This window comes from Wolffia australiana, chromosome 15 (genome assembly GCF_029677425.1).
Source record: "Wolffia australiana isolate 7733 chromosome 15, ASM2967742v1".
NCBI lineage: Eukaryota > Viridiplantae > Streptophyta > Magnoliopsida > Alismatales > Araceae > Wolffia > Wolffia australiana.
The window spans coordinates 11646124-11663206 of NC_135849.1; the positions used below are offsets into that span (position 1 = coordinate 11646124).

The 17083-nt window shown below is 47.9% G+C and overlaps 3 protein-coding genes across 3 annotated transcripts; all 3 read left to right on the plus strand.

Annotated features, from left to right (window-relative positions):
* Nucleotides 1–1990: 1990 nt before the first annotated feature.
* LOC144713005 (ubiquitin carboxyl-terminal hydrolase 18-like) lies at nucleotides 1991–6862 on the plus strand. Its single transcript, XM_078587456.1, has 12 exons — nucleotides 1991–2492; nucleotides 3500–3671; nucleotides 3755–3843; nucleotides 3940–4025; nucleotides 4093–4255; nucleotides 4341–4464; nucleotides 4704–4861; nucleotides 4945–5029; nucleotides 5487–5699; nucleotides 5767–5828; nucleotides 5915–5978; nucleotides 6066–6862. The coding sequence occupies exons 1-12, from the start codon at nucleotides 2233–2235 to the stop codon at nucleotides 6651–6653; spliced, it is 2064 nt and encodes a 687-aa protein (XP_078443582.1). The 5' UTR covers nucleotides 1991–2232; the 3' UTR covers nucleotides 6654–6862.
* A 4373-nt stretch (nucleotides 6863–11235) lies between these two features.
* LOC144712736 (uncharacterized) lies at nucleotides 11236–12826 on the plus strand. Its single transcript, XM_078587027.1, has 5 exons — nucleotides 11236–11392; nucleotides 11808–11886; nucleotides 12311–12424; nucleotides 12507–12608; nucleotides 12687–12826. The coding sequence occupies exons 1-5, from the start codon at nucleotides 11331–11333 to the stop codon at nucleotides 12744–12746; spliced, it is 417 nt and encodes a 138-aa protein (XP_078443153.1). The 5' UTR covers nucleotides 11236–11330; the 3' UTR covers nucleotides 12747–12826.
* A 521-nt stretch (nucleotides 12827–13347) lies between these two features.
* LOC144712735 (putative alpha,alpha-trehalose-phosphate synthase [UDP-forming] 8) lies at nucleotides 13348–16813 on the plus strand. Its single transcript, XM_078587025.1, has 3 exons — nucleotides 13348–15512; nucleotides 16014–16287; nucleotides 16363–16813. Exons 1-3 carry the CDS (start codon nucleotides 13495–13497, stop codon nucleotides 16687–16689), a joined length of 2619 nt encoding a protein of 872 aa, XP_078443151.1. The 5' UTR covers nucleotides 13348–13494; the 3' UTR covers nucleotides 16690–16813.
* The last annotated feature ends 270 nt before the right edge of the window (nucleotides 16814–17083 follow it).

Here is a 17083-nt window from a genome sequence, read left to right on the forward strand (position 1 = left end):
AACTGGCAGAGAGAGAGAAAGAGACTAAGATAAAAATAGAAAGAGGAAGAGGGGGAGAGCAAGGGCAACTGGCAGAGAGATAGACTAAGATAGAAAGAGAAAGAGGGAAAGGGGAAGAGGAAGGGCAACTAGCAGAGAGAGAGAAAGAGACAAAGATAGAAAGAGAAAGAGGGAGAGGGGGAGAGAAAGGGCAACTGGCAGAGAGAGAGACTAAGATTGGAAGAGAAAGAGGGAGAGGAGGAGGGCAAGGGCAACCGGCAAACAGAGAGACTCAAATAGAGAGAGAAGGATGGAGAGAGAGAAACCAAGGGCAACTGGCAGGAGAGAGAGAGAGAGAGAGCAAGTGAGCTAGCAGGTGAGAGACTGGGATAAAAAGAGAGACAGAGCGCGCAAGGAGAGAGAGTCTGAGATAGAAAGAGAGATATGGAGAGGGAGAGAGCAAGAGTAACTGGCAGGGGAGAGCGAGACTGGGATAGAAAGAGAGATATGGAGAGAGAGAGAGAGAGAGAGCAAGGGCAACTGGCAGGAGAGAGAGACTGTGATATAAAGAGAGGTGGAGAGAGAGAGCAAGGGCAAGTGGCAGGAGAGAGAAACTGTGATAGAAAGAGAGAGATAGAGCAAGAGAGAGAGAGAGCAAGGGCAACAGGCAGGATAGAGAAACTGAGATAGATACAGTCATATAGACGTGGAAAGAGAGAGCGAGACCAACGGCTAAGAGAGAGAGAGAGACTGAAATAGGGAAAGGTAGACTGGTAGAGAGCGCGAGAGTAAGAGCAACTGGTGTGTGTGTGTGTGTGTGTGAGAGAGAGAGAGAGAGAGAGAGAGAGAGATTCAGAGGGAAAGAGACCAAGGGCAACTGGCCGGAGAGAGATTGTGATAGATAGAAAAAGAAAGATTGAGAGAGAGAAAGAGAAAGGGCAATTGGCAAGAGAACGCGAGAGAGACTGACATAGACAGAGAAAGATGTAGAGAGAGATAGAAAGAGAAAGGGCAACTGGCAAGAGAGACTGAGATAGATAGAGAAAGATGTAGAGAGAGAGAGAGAGAGAAAGGGCAAATGGCAAGAGAGCACGAGAGAGGCTGAGATAGATAGAGAAAGATGTAGAGATAGATTGAGAGAGCAAAGGAAACTGGCAGAGAGAGAGAGAGAAACTGATATAGACAAAGATGGAGAGAGAGAGAGAGAGAGCAAGGGCAACTGGCAGAGAGAGAGAGATTTAGATAGAGAAAGATATAGAGGGAGATCAAAGGCGACTAGCAGAGAGAGATAGAAACTGATATAGACAGAGATGGAGAGAGAGGGAGAGAGCAAGGGCAACTGGCAGAGAGAGAGAGAGAGAGAGAATGAGATAGATAGAGAAAGATGTAGAGAGAAAGCAAGGGCGACTGACAGAGAGAGGGAGAAACTGACGTAGAAAAAGATGGAGAGAGAGAGCAAGGGCAACTGGCAAAGAGAGAGAGAGACCGAGATAGATAGAGAAAGATGTAGAGAGAGGGAGGGAGAAGAGCAACTGAAAGATAGATAGAGAAAGAGGGTGAGAGAGAGAGAGAGAGCAAGGGCAAATGGCAGAGAGAGAGAGAGAGAAAGAGTCTGAGATCGAGAAAGATGTAGAGAGAGAGAAGGGCAACTAAAAGAGACATAGACTCTGAGATAAAAAGAGAAAGATGGAGAGAGAGTGTTAGAGAGAGACTGACATATATGGATATAGATTTAGAGAGAAGGATGGAGAGAAACTGGCATAGATGGAGAAAGATGGAGAGAGAGAATGACATAGATGAGAAAGATTAAAAGATTGCGTGAGAGAGAGAGAGCAATGGCAGCTAGCTTCTGGATAGAGAGAGAGAGAGAGAGAGAGAACCCAACCAAGAGGGCATGACCTGTCTCTCTCTCCAGACCCACTAGGCCAGCATCCGTACCCGACTACCCGTTAACCCTTCCAGTTATCGGGTTACGCTTACCGCCCTCTCTTCTTCCTCTTCTAACGATTCTTCTACGTTGCCGCCTGATTACTCGCTCCAGCAGAAATTCCCTCTCTCTCTAACTCTCTCTCTTTCTCTCTAACTTTCTCTCTCTCTCTAACTCTCTCTGTTCGTCGTTGTTGCTCGAGCAAGAATCGCGCGAGGGGAAGGAGCGAGCAGGGACAAGTACTGGAGAGGAGATCGCTTGCTAGGGTTTGCAGCGATGGTTGTGGCGTAGATCTGTCGATGAGAGAGAGGGGGGGAAGGAGGTAGATGCGCGGGGGTTGGGGGCTGCCGCCCCTGAATTTTCCGACGCTTCTGAAGCTCGCAATCACCGTCCTTGCGTTTGTGCCCGTGCTTCTCTTCGTTTTCAGGTGGGCGGCCTCGCGGTTCTTCGTCGTGGATGCCCGATTTGAGCCCGACGTTGGAGGATTCGAGGGCCGCCACAAGATGTTTGATTGCGGGGATAAGTGTTTTGTCTGCGACAATCCCGGGTCTAAGAAGTGCTCGCGGTGTAAGAGTGTTCGATACTGGTCAGTGATCTCTTTTTTTTTTTTTTTCCTGTTTTCTTGTCTGAGATCGACGCTTGGGTCGCCGTTATTGTAAGGCTTGGCCGCCTACCGTGCAGAAATCATCGAGTGTTCAAAACCCCTATTTTATCAGTTCTTTGTTTTTTGTCATGCGCCGGTTAGGCCTTGATCCTATTCTTGAGGTCAGGAAGATGACATGAGAAATAGAAAACGACCTTTGATACGTGTACCGATAATTTGATAATCTTTGCAGCGATCTAATCTCGAATATGCCATTACCTGCCAAGTCTTCTTCTTGTGAATTGTGCTATTTTTTCGTAGAGGGGAATTTCTTATCCGAGACGATGAGTTCATCATTATTTTACAGAGCTCAATCTAGGTGCTATGAACATGAAAAAATAAGTCGGATCCTATCTGTGAAGTCCATGGAAAAATCATGGATAAAAGGTTTATTGGAGTCTTCGTGTACTGGGGCTCGGATAAGTTTTTTTTTTTGAACTATTCTGGGGCTCGGATAAGTATGAAATAATGGAAATGGTTTTGAAACATGAAATTATAAAATATCAAAAACTTTAATGTTAGGCTTATCTTTTTAATTAATGGCTCTCAATTGGATTTGCAGCTGTGGTTTATATCCTTTTGCACGAATCCACATGAAATTACGACCTACCTTTTTGCGATCCGCTAAATATGGGGTCATAAACAAGTAAATTTCAAAAACGCGGCGTGTTTAATGAGTCAGAATCGGTTTGCAATGATTATTGTTCATAAATTTTAATCATCATTTAAGCTTATCTATCTCTTGTATCGTCCAAATTGGGAGAAAATGAAAAGTTTTGGCTGAATTCTCTTTCGTTCGAGTTTGTATCAATATTTTACTCGTCTCATGGCTTCTTCCATGTTGGGGTTCTTCTGTAACTTGCGCCAATTTTGGAATCGATTATTCTCATCTATCATTAATTATTTTTCTGACCTTTTTCTTGCAAAATTGTCACAACTGTTTTCCGCAGCTCCCAAGAATGTCAGTCCAGACATTGGAAAAGTGGTCATAACCGCAAATGCAGAGATCCAAAACTTCTATTTGATGCGCTAAGTGACAATAGCAATGGAGAAAAAAAATCTTCAGCTATTGCCCTTGTGCCTCATCGCGGTTCTTTCAAGATTTTGGGTCTGCCTAAGAAGGTCTCATATAACACTACTGCTCATAGTTTTAACATTTGACTTTTCTACATGCAACTTACTCAATATCATCTTTGCTAGTTCAGGTGCTTTTTCCTTATGACGAATTCGAAAAACTTTTCACTTGGAACAAAAATATATACCCTCCTTGTGGACTTCTGAACTGCGGAAATAGGTTTTCTTCTTTCACTCTGCATTTTCTCTTGGTTAATGTATGAAATCGTGTTATTTATGCTGTTATATCTATCTTTTTTAAATAAATGTGATGCAGCTGCTTTGCGAATGTGATCTTGCAATGTTTAGCATGCACTAGACCGCTAGTGGCATACTTGCTGGAGGGGAGCCACTTGAAAACTTGTATGGTCTTGACAACTTCTATGTTCACTCGTATGGTGATTGTGTTGATTAATTTTATCACTATTAGGTAGCCGAAACGATTGGTGCTTCTTATGTGAGCTCCAAATCCACGTGCAAAATGTGAGTCAAAGTATAAGACCGTTTTCACCTATTAACATCTTGTGTCGGTTACCCAAGATTGGAGGTAACCTCAGCAACGGAAGGCAAGAAGATGCACATGAATTCATGAGGTTTTTTCACTCTCATCAAGCTCACTGTACGGTTAATTCTTCAAATTTTATAGCTTCCTAATTATTGATGTGCTACACCATGAAGGTTTGCCATAGACACGATGCAGTCCGTTTGTCTTGATGAGTTTGGCGGAGAAAAGGCCTTAGATCTTAGCATTCAGGAAACAACGCTTATTCAGCACATATTTGGCGGTCACCTTCAGTCTCAGGTAAAAACGTTCTCCTGAATTCAGTTATTATGGGGAAAATAATATTGTCTTTATTTTATGCAGTTTTTTGGGGAAAATATCTTGTATAGGTATTTCTTTGTCTTGAACTATTGTACCCTAGATAATTAAACTTGATTCCATCATTTTTCCTGTGAAAAATTTCAAGGATAAAGAGTTAACCATTTTTTTTATTTTTATTAACCAATCAGCTCTTTTTTACATGTTTATTTGGTTTGCAGGTGCTATGTACAAAGTGCGAGAGAATTTCTAACCGTTATGAGAATATGATGGACTTGACTGTTGAGATCCATGGGGATGCTGATTCATTAGAGGAGTGTTTGAATCAATTCACGGGAAAAGAGTGGTTGGAAGGGGAGAACATGTATAAATGTGAAGGGTAAGCTTTGAGTTCTTATTAACATGTGCGTCCGAAGACAAAATTCTCGCTCGTCTGATGATTCCATGTTCCTCTCTTGGCAGATGTGACGAATATGTAAAAGCATGGAAGAGGTTGACTGTTCATCGGCCACCAAATGTCCTCACCATTGCTCTCAAGAGGTTCCAGGTAAGGCTCTTGGACAGAGGATGGATGGTGGAATAGTAGGACGGAGCTTGGTGACCACATCATGGGCATGTGATCACAGTTCAAAATTTCAAAAAACAAAATTGTAGGACGGAGCTGAATATAATGGCATTTCAGTCAGTCGTCAGTCACAATGTCTGTAGTTTCGTTTCATTTTCGTTTGAGTGGCTGGACAGAATGCATGGTGGAACAGTGGGAGGACGGTTATAAACTTGAGAAAAAATCTCCCGTACCCGGTAATGCAACGGACAGGGAAGGAATGAAACGAAAGGTACAAAGGCTTTCGTTCCATTCCTGCTCTGATGCCAGTTTATTTAAATGATGACGACAAGGAATGGAACGAATGACTGAACGCAGGCTACAAAACCATAGGAATACTTCCAAAGTTATGCCTGAATTGTCAGAATTTCTTAAGATATTTTTTTATTTTTTTCTACAGAGCGGGAGATTTGGGAAACTAAACAAGAGAGTTACGTTTCCACTAACCTTGGATCTTAAACCATACATGAGTGGAGGAGGAGGAGATGCAGATCTCTATGATCTTTATGCGGTCGTCGTCCACATAGACATGCTTAATGCCTCATTTTTTGGGCATTATATTTGCTATACGAAGGATTTCAAAGGGAACTGGTATAGAGTAGATGACTGTAAGGTAATCTGCTGGTATAGAGTTCATGCTGATTCGAGCTGTAGTTTTTTGACTTTCGATCTTCTCTCAGGTCATGGACGTTGATGTTGATGAAGTTCTTGCCCAGGCAGCATATATGCTACTCTACACCAGGTTGTTTCTCTTTCTGAGCTCAGATCTCTTTTTTTTTCCCAAAGTTGATCTCCTGTCTTATAAAGCTGTCTTACGGCTTGAGACAGGAGAAGCCCGCGCCAGCCCCCTCAAACGGAAGCCACTGAGAACACCTCTGCCCCAACGAATCACGTCAGACAATATAGACCTGAATTTTTTTAAAGAAAAATAGTTAAAAGCCCAAACTTCATTAATGGTCTTTATTTTGACACCCTGCAGATGGAAGAAATTGAAACAGACAGGATAAGAACAGACAGTGCAAAATCTTCGGTTGAAGTGGAGTCAGCAGCTGCCGCAGTGGAAGGCGGCATTCCTATGGAAACGGAGATTGGGCAACCCGTTGAATCTTCTGATTCTGATTCCGGGTCAGATTCCGATTCCGATAAGGGATCGGATTCTGATTCTGTGGCACGGGAAACGCCCCTGGAAACAGATTCTGCCCAGCCAGTCTATCCAAATGGTTCATCATATTTGGAGAGGGTCTCCTGCAACGGCAAAGTCGACGAGCCCGAACAGACCGACAAAGACAAGACTGCGATGGACATGAGCTCTGAAGAAGAATCTGATCAAGAGCTGATGAAGGTCAATGGGACGACTTCTATGGTCAACGGGACGACTCATGTGGTGAACGGGTCGACTTCCTTGGTCAATGGGTTGACTTCTTTGGTCAACGGAGAAGTCAAGAAGTCGACGGCTTGCAGTGGCCGGAAGCCGCTATTCAGGCGGGGTTTCCTCGACCAAAGTTATCAGCCGGGGAATGGACACGTCAACGTCCCAGGTAAGGAGGTTGACTTGCGTGGAGGCTGATCGGGCCTTGTTATATTGGGCTTCTTGACAGCCCATTATCGATGCAGCAAGACCGAGCTTATTGGCCTCCCCCGTAGAATATTTGATGTGTCTGTTCATGATTAAGTTGAATTTGACACATCCCCCCCAAAGCAATGGAGTTGTGTCGACTGAGATTTCTCAGTACCCGTTAGAATTTTTTGTCCGGGCTAATTCAAGCTCCTTGTTTATACCTCTCTCTAGCAAATATATATATATATCTCTAATTAACAATTTCTGCCAAGGTAAGCGGGACGAACGGCGAGATTCCATTGGTGTGATTCTCTATTTCTATCAATCTCTCTCCGAAGATATGTGCCTCTTTCTGGTAACTGACATGGGCCGATCGGTGCGTCCTGTCATTCTTAGGATAATATTTAGATGATGTTTCTTTGATAGACGATGTTATTTATTATTGTAGATTTAAGCTCAACAAATCCCTTTTGAAGTGATTCTTTAATGACAATTTTGGGGCTAAGACATTTAAGTGTGGAGTTTATTTAATGTGCAGATGCAAGTTTTTCCTAAGAAAGTTGATGGGATTAATCGGGATGACTAAACAGGATTAAGACTGTTACGTTGCCCTCTACTCTTAAAACACTAAGACTGTTACCCAATTGACTCAAAAGGCACGAGTGGATGCATCTATTAATGGGTCAAATGGACCAGCATGAAAGAGAGAAAACGCGTCAGTGTAATATTCGTCTATCCGATTGTAATAATGATATCCTTTAACCAATACCCAGCATAGATAGTGATACACATTGTCTATGACGATATAAAAATGATATCTGCCTAAGGTACGGTCTTTCTTATGCATTTGATATTGAATATCAATATACCATTAGCTGAACCGGTCTGAATATTTCATAGATTAAATAGTGTAGATACCAGTGTCAGTTGACGATACTAGTGTCAAAAGGCCATCTCTACCTTACAAATATGATGGGATGGGTTGTGCATGAAAGGAATGGAACCTTCATTGTCTCCTTCCTCAAGAGACATTCTGTCATAATTTCCAAGCAAGTTATCATTGGTTTTTAAAATTGTCCACTGAATAGAATTTCCAAATTTTCGCGAGTGAACTATGGGCTGTAAAGGATAGTGAAATCGCATTTATTTGAAGAATGAATGATTAACTACATTCATGATATCAGATGAATTCCAAGTGCGTTGACTAGCCCAATTGACAATACAGTCAAAGTAACCTCCTCTGCACGAATGTAATGTTACGAGGGATAAATGATCACATAATCTTAGTGCGTAATGATTCTACCTCCTCCATGCCCATGAACCTAAACGAATATTTTTACTGACAGACAATTTTTACTTGGAGGGTATGTAAGTTTTCTTCTCTCCAATGCTGTTTTACGACGAAAGCCGTTATAATTGAGAAACGTTATGCTGTTGAACAGGTCTGGGTTTTCTGGAAGCACCGGCTATCTTGAACGGATGACCTGCTGCCTTCTCCTAGGCCGCTGACGAAGATGTATACACATATATTTACATAAATTGTCTTGAAGTCGGGAAGGTCATGCCTTATCCGGTGGCGTTCGAAAACCGTCTCCCCCGTCCGACAACTATTAAATTCATAGTTTGACCTGATTAAATGTGATCTCAGAAGAAAATATTTTAGGAGTTTATGAAGGTGCTGCCACCTACTTTGTCGCCCTCCTTGAATCTAAAATGGATAGGTGCACATTTTTATACAATTTTCGTCTAGACCTACGAAAGAGGACCGATGGGATTGGACCAGCCCGACAAAGTTTCGTATGCTGTCTACGAAGCGTTGCAAAGTAGGACACTCCTTGTCCCTATTCATATTTCACCATTATTCTCTCTCTCTACACGTATCTATGTTTCTTTCTTTCTTCCATTCTATCCATCTATCTGTAATCTTTTCCCTTTATCTTTCTATCAATCTCTCTATCTCCCCATCTATCTATCTCTCCATCTAATTATCTCTCTATCGATCTATATATTCGCTTATCTCTCCATCTCTCTATCTCTCTATGTATCTATTCGATTATCTCTCTATCTCTCTATGTATCTATTCGATTATCTCTCTATCTCTCTATGTATCTATTCGATTATCTCTCTATCTCTCTATCCATCTATCTATTCGATTATCTCTCTATCCATCTATCTATTCGATTATCTCTCTATCCATCTATCTATTCGATTATCTCTCTATCTCTCTATCCATCTATCTATCTGTTCGATTATCTCTCTATCTATCTATTCGATTATTTCTCTATCTATTCGATTTTCTCTCTATCGCTCTCTCCCTCTCTATCTATCGAATTATCTATCTATCTATCTGTTCGATTATCTCTCGATCTATCTATTCGATTATTTCTCTATCTATTCGATTTTCTATCTATCGCTCTCTCCCTCTCTATCTATCGAATTATCTATCTAGCTATTCGATTATCTCTCCATTTCACTCTCTCTATCTCTCTCTATCTATCTAATTATCTGTTTATCGCTCTCTCCCTCTCCATCTATCTATTTATCTCTCTCCATCTATTTATCTATCTAATTATCTTTCTATCTCTATTTCTCCCTATTTATCAATCTATCAAATTATCTTTCTATGTAGCTGTCTAATTATTCCTCTATCTATCTATCTATCTATTGAATTATCTCTCTATCTATCCATCTATCCATTTATCCATCCATCTATCTGTCTGTCCACGAATCTAACACGCACGCTCTCTCTCTATCTATCCGATGAATCGACGTCAAGTTGCACCGTAGAAGAAGCACAGGACAACGACGGGAAAGCACGAAGCACGCGGCTACTGCCCATATATTCCCAGCTACCGAATCGTTCGCGTTTTCCTCCACCCCGCCCCCGCAGTCCCCCCCCCCCCCCGAATCGATCAGCTTCCTCGGCAAAAAATAAAGATAATCATAACACCCCCCATCCGACGTCTTCCTCCAACTAATCATTCCTTCTTCCACGCCATGGCGAGAAAGCCTCGGCCCTTCTATCCCAAGAGCTTCAAGCTCGGCGTCATGGCCTTCATCTCCGCTCTCGCCCTCATCTCTCTCTTCTCCACCGGCGCGCGCCTCTCCCGCAGCCCCCTCGTAGACATGGCCGTTGACGAGTATCTCCTCCACAATACCCGTCCCGTCGGCCCCCAACGGCTAGTCCTCGCGGCCGCCATAGCCGACCACGCCAAGCTCGCCGCGCCCAGAGAGCTCGTCTTCGTCTTCGTCTCCCTGCTCGCGTCGTGGACGGCTTCCGCGGCCGTGTTCGTCGTCGTCAACGGCGAGGACGACCGCGCGGGGCGGGCCAGGAGAGTCGACTTGAGAGAGTTTCTTCTCACGCTGAGCTCCGCCGCGGCGCTGGTTATGGGATACGGCCTGGTCGTGGAGGTGGCCGTTCTGGTGCTCCTGCGGATCTCCTTCGCGTCGGTTGTCTTCGTGGCGGCCGCCGCTGTCCTGGCCTTCGCCTTCCGCGTCGCGTCCTTCTGCGTGGGCACTGTTCTGGGCCAGGCCTTGGCCATGTCGGCCCTCGACGGCGACGGCCGCGGAGCAGTGGAAGCGCTCCGCCGGCCTCTCCGTCTCTTCGGCGGATCTCCGCCGTCCGATCTTGACCTCCCTCTGTAGTAGAAAATTCGCCCGATTGGGGCGATTCTCCGACCGCACCAAACCGCCCCAATTCGCTCAGATTAAATTATACTAGTTAATCTTAGTTAAATTATACCAGATATCAGTTGTTACAGTACTGATATCTATGTCTTCATTCACCTCCTTCTCTTGGGGAGGATGACTATATCGGATATCGGAGTTGGATTTCGGATTTGGATATCCAACATAGAAGGGTTGTAAAAATATATTTTATTCGTTGTAATCGTCATCGTGCAACGGTTTGGAGGGGAAATACGTGGACCGGCAAGTCAGCAGAGAGATTTCAAAGTATGTTGACTTTATTGTTTTAAATTCTCTTTGGTATCCATATTTCTGTAGCATGATTAAGGCAAATATTGATGAGGGGTAGAAGGGGTTGGAAAGGGGAGGAGACGAGTTCGGCGGTGGAAACCGCAACACTGCGTCGCCCCACGCTCTGTGGTTCAAATATTCTAATTGCACGAGGCGGCCACCGTGATTGAACCATCCATAATATTATAAGCAGATCGTTGACTTCAATTTTCAGAACCGTTGACCAACGTTGACCGCCTTGGTGTTGGTGGGCCTGAAAGCTTGTCCCAGCCTAAGAACTTTATGGTCATTCGTGGGCCTTTTTATTATTGGGCCGAGTTCATCCTTTAATTGGTCTTCGTTGATTTAATTCTTTCGCAAACAAATTGCGCGAAGCGTTGACCGCGTTTTAAAAAAGGCCGACCGAACCGTTGACCCCGGAGGTTCTGGAATGGGCCAAATGGGTATTTAAGGCTGATGGGCCTGTTATTATTGGGCCAAGTTTATCCGTAATTTACTGGGCTGAATGAGTGGGGAGCGATGGGGGAAAGTAGAAGACGTGGCGCTATCCTGACCTTAAAGATTTTTGCCGCCTGTAGCTTGCCACGTGGCAGTTTTTGGTTGGTGAGGTTCTTGGTTTGGCGCAGTCTCTCTATCTCTCTCTCTCTCTCGGTCCCGCTTTCTAGTGGAATTGAGGAAATTATCGAGTCTGCTAATCGGTGAGGGAAGATGGCGAGCTGTTCCACCGGCATAGCCCCAGCTGATTCGGGACTAGTTTCGCAGTTTTTCAGGTGAAGGTTCTTCTTCTCTCTTCTGATTCGAGAAATTGAAATCAACAAATTACTTTCAGCGGGTCTAGGGTTTGCAAAATCATTGGATTTTATACGCGTTCGTATAACTTCCGTGTGCCGTAGAACGTCCCTGTTTGTTCTCGTGTCGGACGGCAAATCTCGTTCGTCTAATTTCCCCAGTCAGATTAGTGAAACCGCAAAGTATTCTTGGATTGTTGTATGAGTTAATCATTCTGCCGAGACGTTAATGGTTCAACTACTATAGTGCATTTTTCAGATAGATTAAATTTGGTATAGCCTATCGACCTGCTTTCAGTTATTATTCAACTCTTTGAGCAATGGACAATCACCTCCAACCATTTCCTGAAGTTATCGGTATTCCTTCGTCGCTGATTTTTCTACCAATTGTTGACAGGATGAAAATCAAAGGAATTAACGGCGGACTAGTCTCGACTCGACGAAGCCAGAGGCTTCGGGTGTGGGCCACTTCTAGCGTACGATCATCCTTCAATAATATTTCCCCCGTGTTTAATTTTCTGAAGATTTAGCTTCGTTTGGCACGAAATCAATGAACCCTTCGACGAAAACTACAGTAGTTTAATAAATCAATGAACCCCGTGTTTCTTTGCTGTAATTTCATCTAGATTCTCCGGCATGTCATAAAATTCTTGGCGCGTCCGCTAAAGCACAACCATATTTGGGAAAACATTTACATTTAGTAGTTGGGTAATTAAATTTTTCTGACCAAGCAACAACAAACAGGACTCTTCATCCTTGGAGATATGGCAATCCAGTGAGCGGCCATTCCTATTTATGAATACTTTTTAAAAAGTTTTGCAGAGCCATAATCTCTGTAAAACCCTCCTATACCAATTCATCGTGCCTTATTCTAAGTTTGTCATCGATGAACTCTTTCAGGCACCTCGGCGTACGAGAACGTCTGGAAATAACGTTGAGATGGTGGATCCGTTGGAGGCCAAGCGATTGGCCGCGCTGCAGATGCAAGAAATTCAGGCCAAGAAGCGATTCAAGGTTATGAGCGCATTTATTTCTTTTAGTTAAAATACTTTTCCTTGTTTATCTCAGCATGATGATTGATGATTGATGGGTGCAGAAACAGCGCCAGATCGAAGCGATCAACGGTGCATGGGCGATGATCGGGCTGATCGCGGGCTTGGTGATCGAGGCTCAGACCGGAGACAGCATCCCCGCCCAGGTAAAAAATTCAACAGACTAAACTTTCTATTAATTCTATCATTATCATCATCTAACTACGTTCTTAACCATCTCGCAGCTAGCCGGGTACTACTCTGCCGTGGTTAACTATTTTTTGGCGACGATGCACAATCTCTAAACTTACTATTCCCTTCATTGGTTATCCTCTCTGTAATCACCTCCACTCGAGGAAATGATTAATATCTGAGTATTCTCTCTCTTCCAGCAGTCCTAGAGAGAGAGAGAGAGGGAGGAAGAATTTATATTTGAGTCAACGGGAGGCTTATCCTGTGCCACGTCAGCCGCCGCCTTGTATTTCCGTGTCTTTTCCCGGGGCGCCGCCGCTTTTCAATTTTAGATAAATACACCGTGTTGTCGTTTTGACCGACTGATTCGGTTGACTTCGGGTGATGATCGGACGGCTGTGGTTCGTCGATGGTAGGCCCAGATCGGGGGAGTGCAGGCCTTATCCAGAACGGAAACCGGGGGCCCCACGATATCGGCAAGCGCCCGCCAAATCTTTTGGGCCGTCGTGCACAGGCCCGGGAGTGGTGGGCCCCGCGCTAGTTTGGATAAACTTGGTCTGATCGCCGGGGACAGCTGGCGAGCATCCATCGCGCGATCCGTCGGCCCGGGGCGGATCCTTCACGCGGGTTTCTGACACGTAGGTCGGAAGGGCAAAACCGTCATTTCAGGTGGCCCAGAGGATATCCGGTTCTTCCTCGGCCAGGTGTAGCAGCAGAGAGAGAGAAGGGGAGAAAGGAAGGGAGGAAGGAGATAAAAAGGGGCAGAAGAAGAGGAAGAAGAAGAAGAAGAACCCAGATTGATTGATTGATTGATTGATCGATTGATTCATTCTTGGAGGATGATCGGAAAACCCTAGAGAGATGCCATCGTCGCAATCCTGCGCCAATCTGCTGGAGCTGGCGACCCGATCGGCGGACCTCCCCTCGCCGGGGCGGCCGCGAACCCCTCTCCTCCCCCGCGTGGTGACCGTCCCGGGCGTGATCTCCGACTTCGGCGACGACGATCAAGCCCTGGGCTCCTGCGACCGCGTCCTCCCCGACTGCACCTGCGACTCGCCGGCCCCGCGCGAACGTCGCATAATCGTCGCCCACCAGCTCCCGATCCGTAGCCAGCGCGACGAATCCACGCGCCGCTGGCGCTTCTCCTGGGACCCCGACGCGCTCCCCCTCCAACTCCGCGCCGGCCTCCCCCCCAACTGCGAAACCCTCTTCGTGGGCACCGTCCACCCCCCCTCTTCCTCCCCAGACTCCTCCATCGACCCCTCCGAAGAAGACGACGTCAAGCAGACCCTCTTCGACCAGTTCCGCTGCGTCCCCGTCTTCCTCCCCTTCGACACCCACCACCGCTTCTACCACGGCTTCTGCAAGCACTACCTCTGGCCCCTCTTCCACTACATGCTCCCCGTCTCCCCCTCCGGCCTCCGCTTCGACCGCTCCCTCTGGCTCGCCTACGTCTCCGCCAACCGCGCCTTCGGCGACGCCGTCACCGAAGCCCTCAATTCCGACGACGACAAGGTCTGGGTCCACGACTACCACCTCCTCCTCCTCCCCACCTTCCTCCGTCGCCGCTCCTACCGCGCCAAGATCGGCTTCTTCCTCCACTCCCCCTTCCCTTCCTCGGACGTCTACCGGACCCTCCCCGTGCGAGACGAGATCCTCCGCGCGCTGCTCAACGCGGACCTCGTCGGCTTCCACACCTTCGACTACGCGCGCCACTTCCTCTCCTGCTGCAGCCGCATGCTGGGGATCGACTACGAGTCCAAGAGAGGCTACATCGGGCTGGAGTACTACGGCCGGACCGTCGGCATCAAGATCCTCCCCCTCGGCGTCGACATGGGCCAGCTCGAGGCCGCCATGCGCTCCCCCGCCGCCGAGGCCATGACCCGGCAATTGATCGAACAGTACTCGGGCAAGATCGTGATCCTCGGCGTCGACGACATGGACCTCTTCAAAGGCATCAGCTTGAAGTTCCTCGCCATGGGGCAGCTCCTGGAAGACCACCCCGAGTACCGAGGCCGCGTCGTGCTGATCCAGATCGCCAACCCCGCGCGCAGCCAAGGCGACGACGTGCGGGAAGTCCACCGCGAGATGCTCTCCGTCGCGGGCAAGATCAACGCCAGGTTCGGCGCCGGCGAGTACCAGCCCATCGTGGTGATCAACCGCGCCGTGCCCACCTTCGAGAAGGTCGCGTTCTACGCCATCGCCGAGTGCTGCGTGGTTAACGCGGTCCGCGACGGGATGAACCTGGTGCCTTACAAGTACACGGTGTCGCGGCAGTGGAGCCCGGCGCTGGGCGGGGAGGAGAAGAAGAGCGTTATCGTGGTCTCGGAGTTCATCGGGTGCTCCCCCTCGCTCAGCGGCGCGATAAGGGTGAACCCTTGGAACGTGGACGCGGTGGCGGAGGCGATGAACCAGGCGATCAAGATGCCGGAGCCGGAGAAGCGGCTAAGGCACGAGAAGCACTTCAAGTACGTGACTTCGCACGATGTGGGCTACTGGGCGAGGAGCTTCGACCAGGACCTGCAGCGGGCGTGCAAGTATTACCAGTCGAAGAGGTGTTGGGGGATCGGGTTCGGGCTCTTCTTCAGAGTGGTGGCGCTCGATCCCAACTTCAGGAAGCTCTCGGCGGAGTGCGTGGTCGCCAACTACGCGGCCACGTCGCGGCGGCTGATCTTGCTCGATTACGACGGGACGATGATGCCGCAGGCGTGCGAGAATAAGTCCCCCAGCGAGCAAGTTATCTCCGTGCTCAATTCGCTCTGCGCCGACCGCGATAACGTCGTGTTCGTCGTCAGCGGCCGGGGGAAGGACTCGCTGAGCCGGTGGTTCCGGCCGGTCCGCGACCTCGGTATCTCCGCCGAGCACGGCTACTTGACCCGGTTCGTCTTCTTCTTCCTTCGTTTGTTCTTCTTCTCTCGTCGGTGATCTGAAGCGGGTGTTTTTCTTCGTGGGTTTTTCGTGGGTGAATTGAGGCTGGAGTTTTTCTTCATGGGTTTTTCGTCGGTGAATTGAAGCGGGAGTTTTTCTTCGTGGCTTTTTCGTCGGTGAACGGAAGCGGGAGTTTTTCTTCGTGGGTTTTTCGTCGGTGAACTGAAGGGGGAGTTTTTCTTCGTGGGTTTTTCGTCTTTCTTCGTGGGTTTTTCGTCGGCGAACTGAAGCGGGAGTTTTTCTTCGTGGGTTTTTCGTCGGTGAATTGAAGCGGGAGTTTTTCTTCGTGGGTTTTTCGTCGGTGAACTAATGCGGGAGTTTTTCTTCGTGGGTTTTTCATGGGTGAACTGAAGCGGGAGTCTTTCTTCGTGGGTTTTTCGTCGGTGAGCTGAAGCGGGAGTTTTTCTTCGTGGGTGAATTGAAGCGGGATTTTGATGGGGGTTTTTTTGTAGGTGGAGCGGGGAGGGGGAGTGGGAGAAGGGGTTGGCGACGGGGGACTTCGACTGGAAGAAGATGGCGGAGCCGGTGATGAGGCTATACATGGAGGCGACGGACGGGTCGAGCATGGAGCAGAAGGAGAGCGCGCTGGTTTGGCACCACCAGGACGCGGACCCGGAATTCGGCACGAGCCAGGCCAAGGAGCTGCTCGACCACCTGGAGAGCGTGCTGGCCAACGAGCCGGTCGTGGTCAAGCGCGGGCAGCACATCGTGGAGGTCAAGCCGCAGGTGAGCGACGGAGGACGAGCCGCGGCTCGATCTGGGTTCGGTCGCTGACGGGTTGGTTGGTGCGGTGCGGTGCAGGGGGTGAGCAAGGGGAAGGTGGTGGAGGGGCTGATCGAGAGGATGGGCGCGCGTGGGCAGGCGCCGGACTTCGTGCTGTGCGTGGGGGACGACCGGTCGGACGAGGACATGTTCGAGAGCATCGTGGCCGGGGCGGGGCTGCCGGCGGGGGCGCGGGTGTTCGCGTGCACGGTGGGGAAGAAGCCGAGCAGGGCGAGGTACTACTTGGACGACACCAGCGAGGTGATGAGGATGCTGGTGGCGCTGGCCGCGGCGTCGGACCGCCGGCAGAAGCCCCCCGCGCCGGCTACGGGGGGGGCTCCGCTCATGGTGGACTTCAAGGTCTGAGCGAGAGATCCCTCCCGCTCTATTTGTGTAGATAATGATGGCTTCGTATCGACGACGTCTCTAGTGCCGGGCAGACTCTTCCAGTATACCATTATCATGCGAGTCCGATTTCATTCTTTTATTCCGTCTTTTGTCTCTCTCTTTGGCTCTCTCTCGATTGCTTTCTGTCTCTCTGTCTCCTTCCCTCCCTTTCTCTCTCTCTCTATCTCTTGCTTTCTGGCTCTCTCAATCTCTCGCTCTGTGGCTCTCTCTTTCTCTCTCGCGTTCTCTCTCTCTGGCTCTCTCTCGTTCTCTGGCTCTCTGTGTGTTTCTCGTGTTCTCTCTCTTTGGCTCTCACTCTCTCGCCTTCTCCCTCTCTTTGGCTCTCACTCTCTCGCGTTCTCCCTCTCTTTGG

Bases quoted from the DNA above. Each gene is read 5' to 3' on its own strand.
- LOC144713005 (XM_078587456.1), top strand. From the start codon at position 2,233: ATGCGCGGGGGTTGGGGGCTGCCGCCCCTGAATTTTCCGACGCTTCTG. The intron at 3,844-3,939 runs GTTTTCTTCTTT...AATGTGATGCAG, and splicing joins CTTCTGAACTGCGGAAATAG to CTGCTTTGCGAATGTGATCT. The intron at 4,026-4,092 runs GTATGGTCTTGA...TATCACTATTAG, and splicing joins GGGGAGCCACTTGAAAACTT to GTAGCCGAAACGATTGGTGC.
- LOC144712736 (XM_078587027.1), top strand. From the start codon at position 11,331: ATGGCGAGCTGTTCCACCGGCATAGCCCCAGCTGATTCGGGACTAGTT. The intron at 11,887-12,310 runs GTACGATCATCC...GAACTCTTTCAG, and splicing joins GGGTGTGGGCCACTTCTAGC to GCACCTCGGCGTACGAGAAC. The intron at 12,425-12,506 runs GTTATGAGCGCA...TGATGGGTGCAG, and splicing joins AGGCCAAGAAGCGATTCAAG to AAACAGCGCCAGATCGAAGC.
- LOC144712735 (XM_078587025.1), top strand. From the start codon at position 13,495: ATGCCATCGTCGCAATCCTGCGCCAATCTGCTGGAGCTGGCGACCCGA. The intron at 15,513-16,013 runs GTTCGTCTTCTT...GTTTTTTTGTAG, and splicing joins GAGCACGGCTACTTGACCCG to GTGGAGCGGGGAGGGGGAGT. The intron at 16,288-16,362 runs GTGAGCGACGGA...GGTGCGGTGCAG, and splicing joins TCGTGGAGGTCAAGCCGCAG to GGGGTGAGCAAGGGGAAGGT.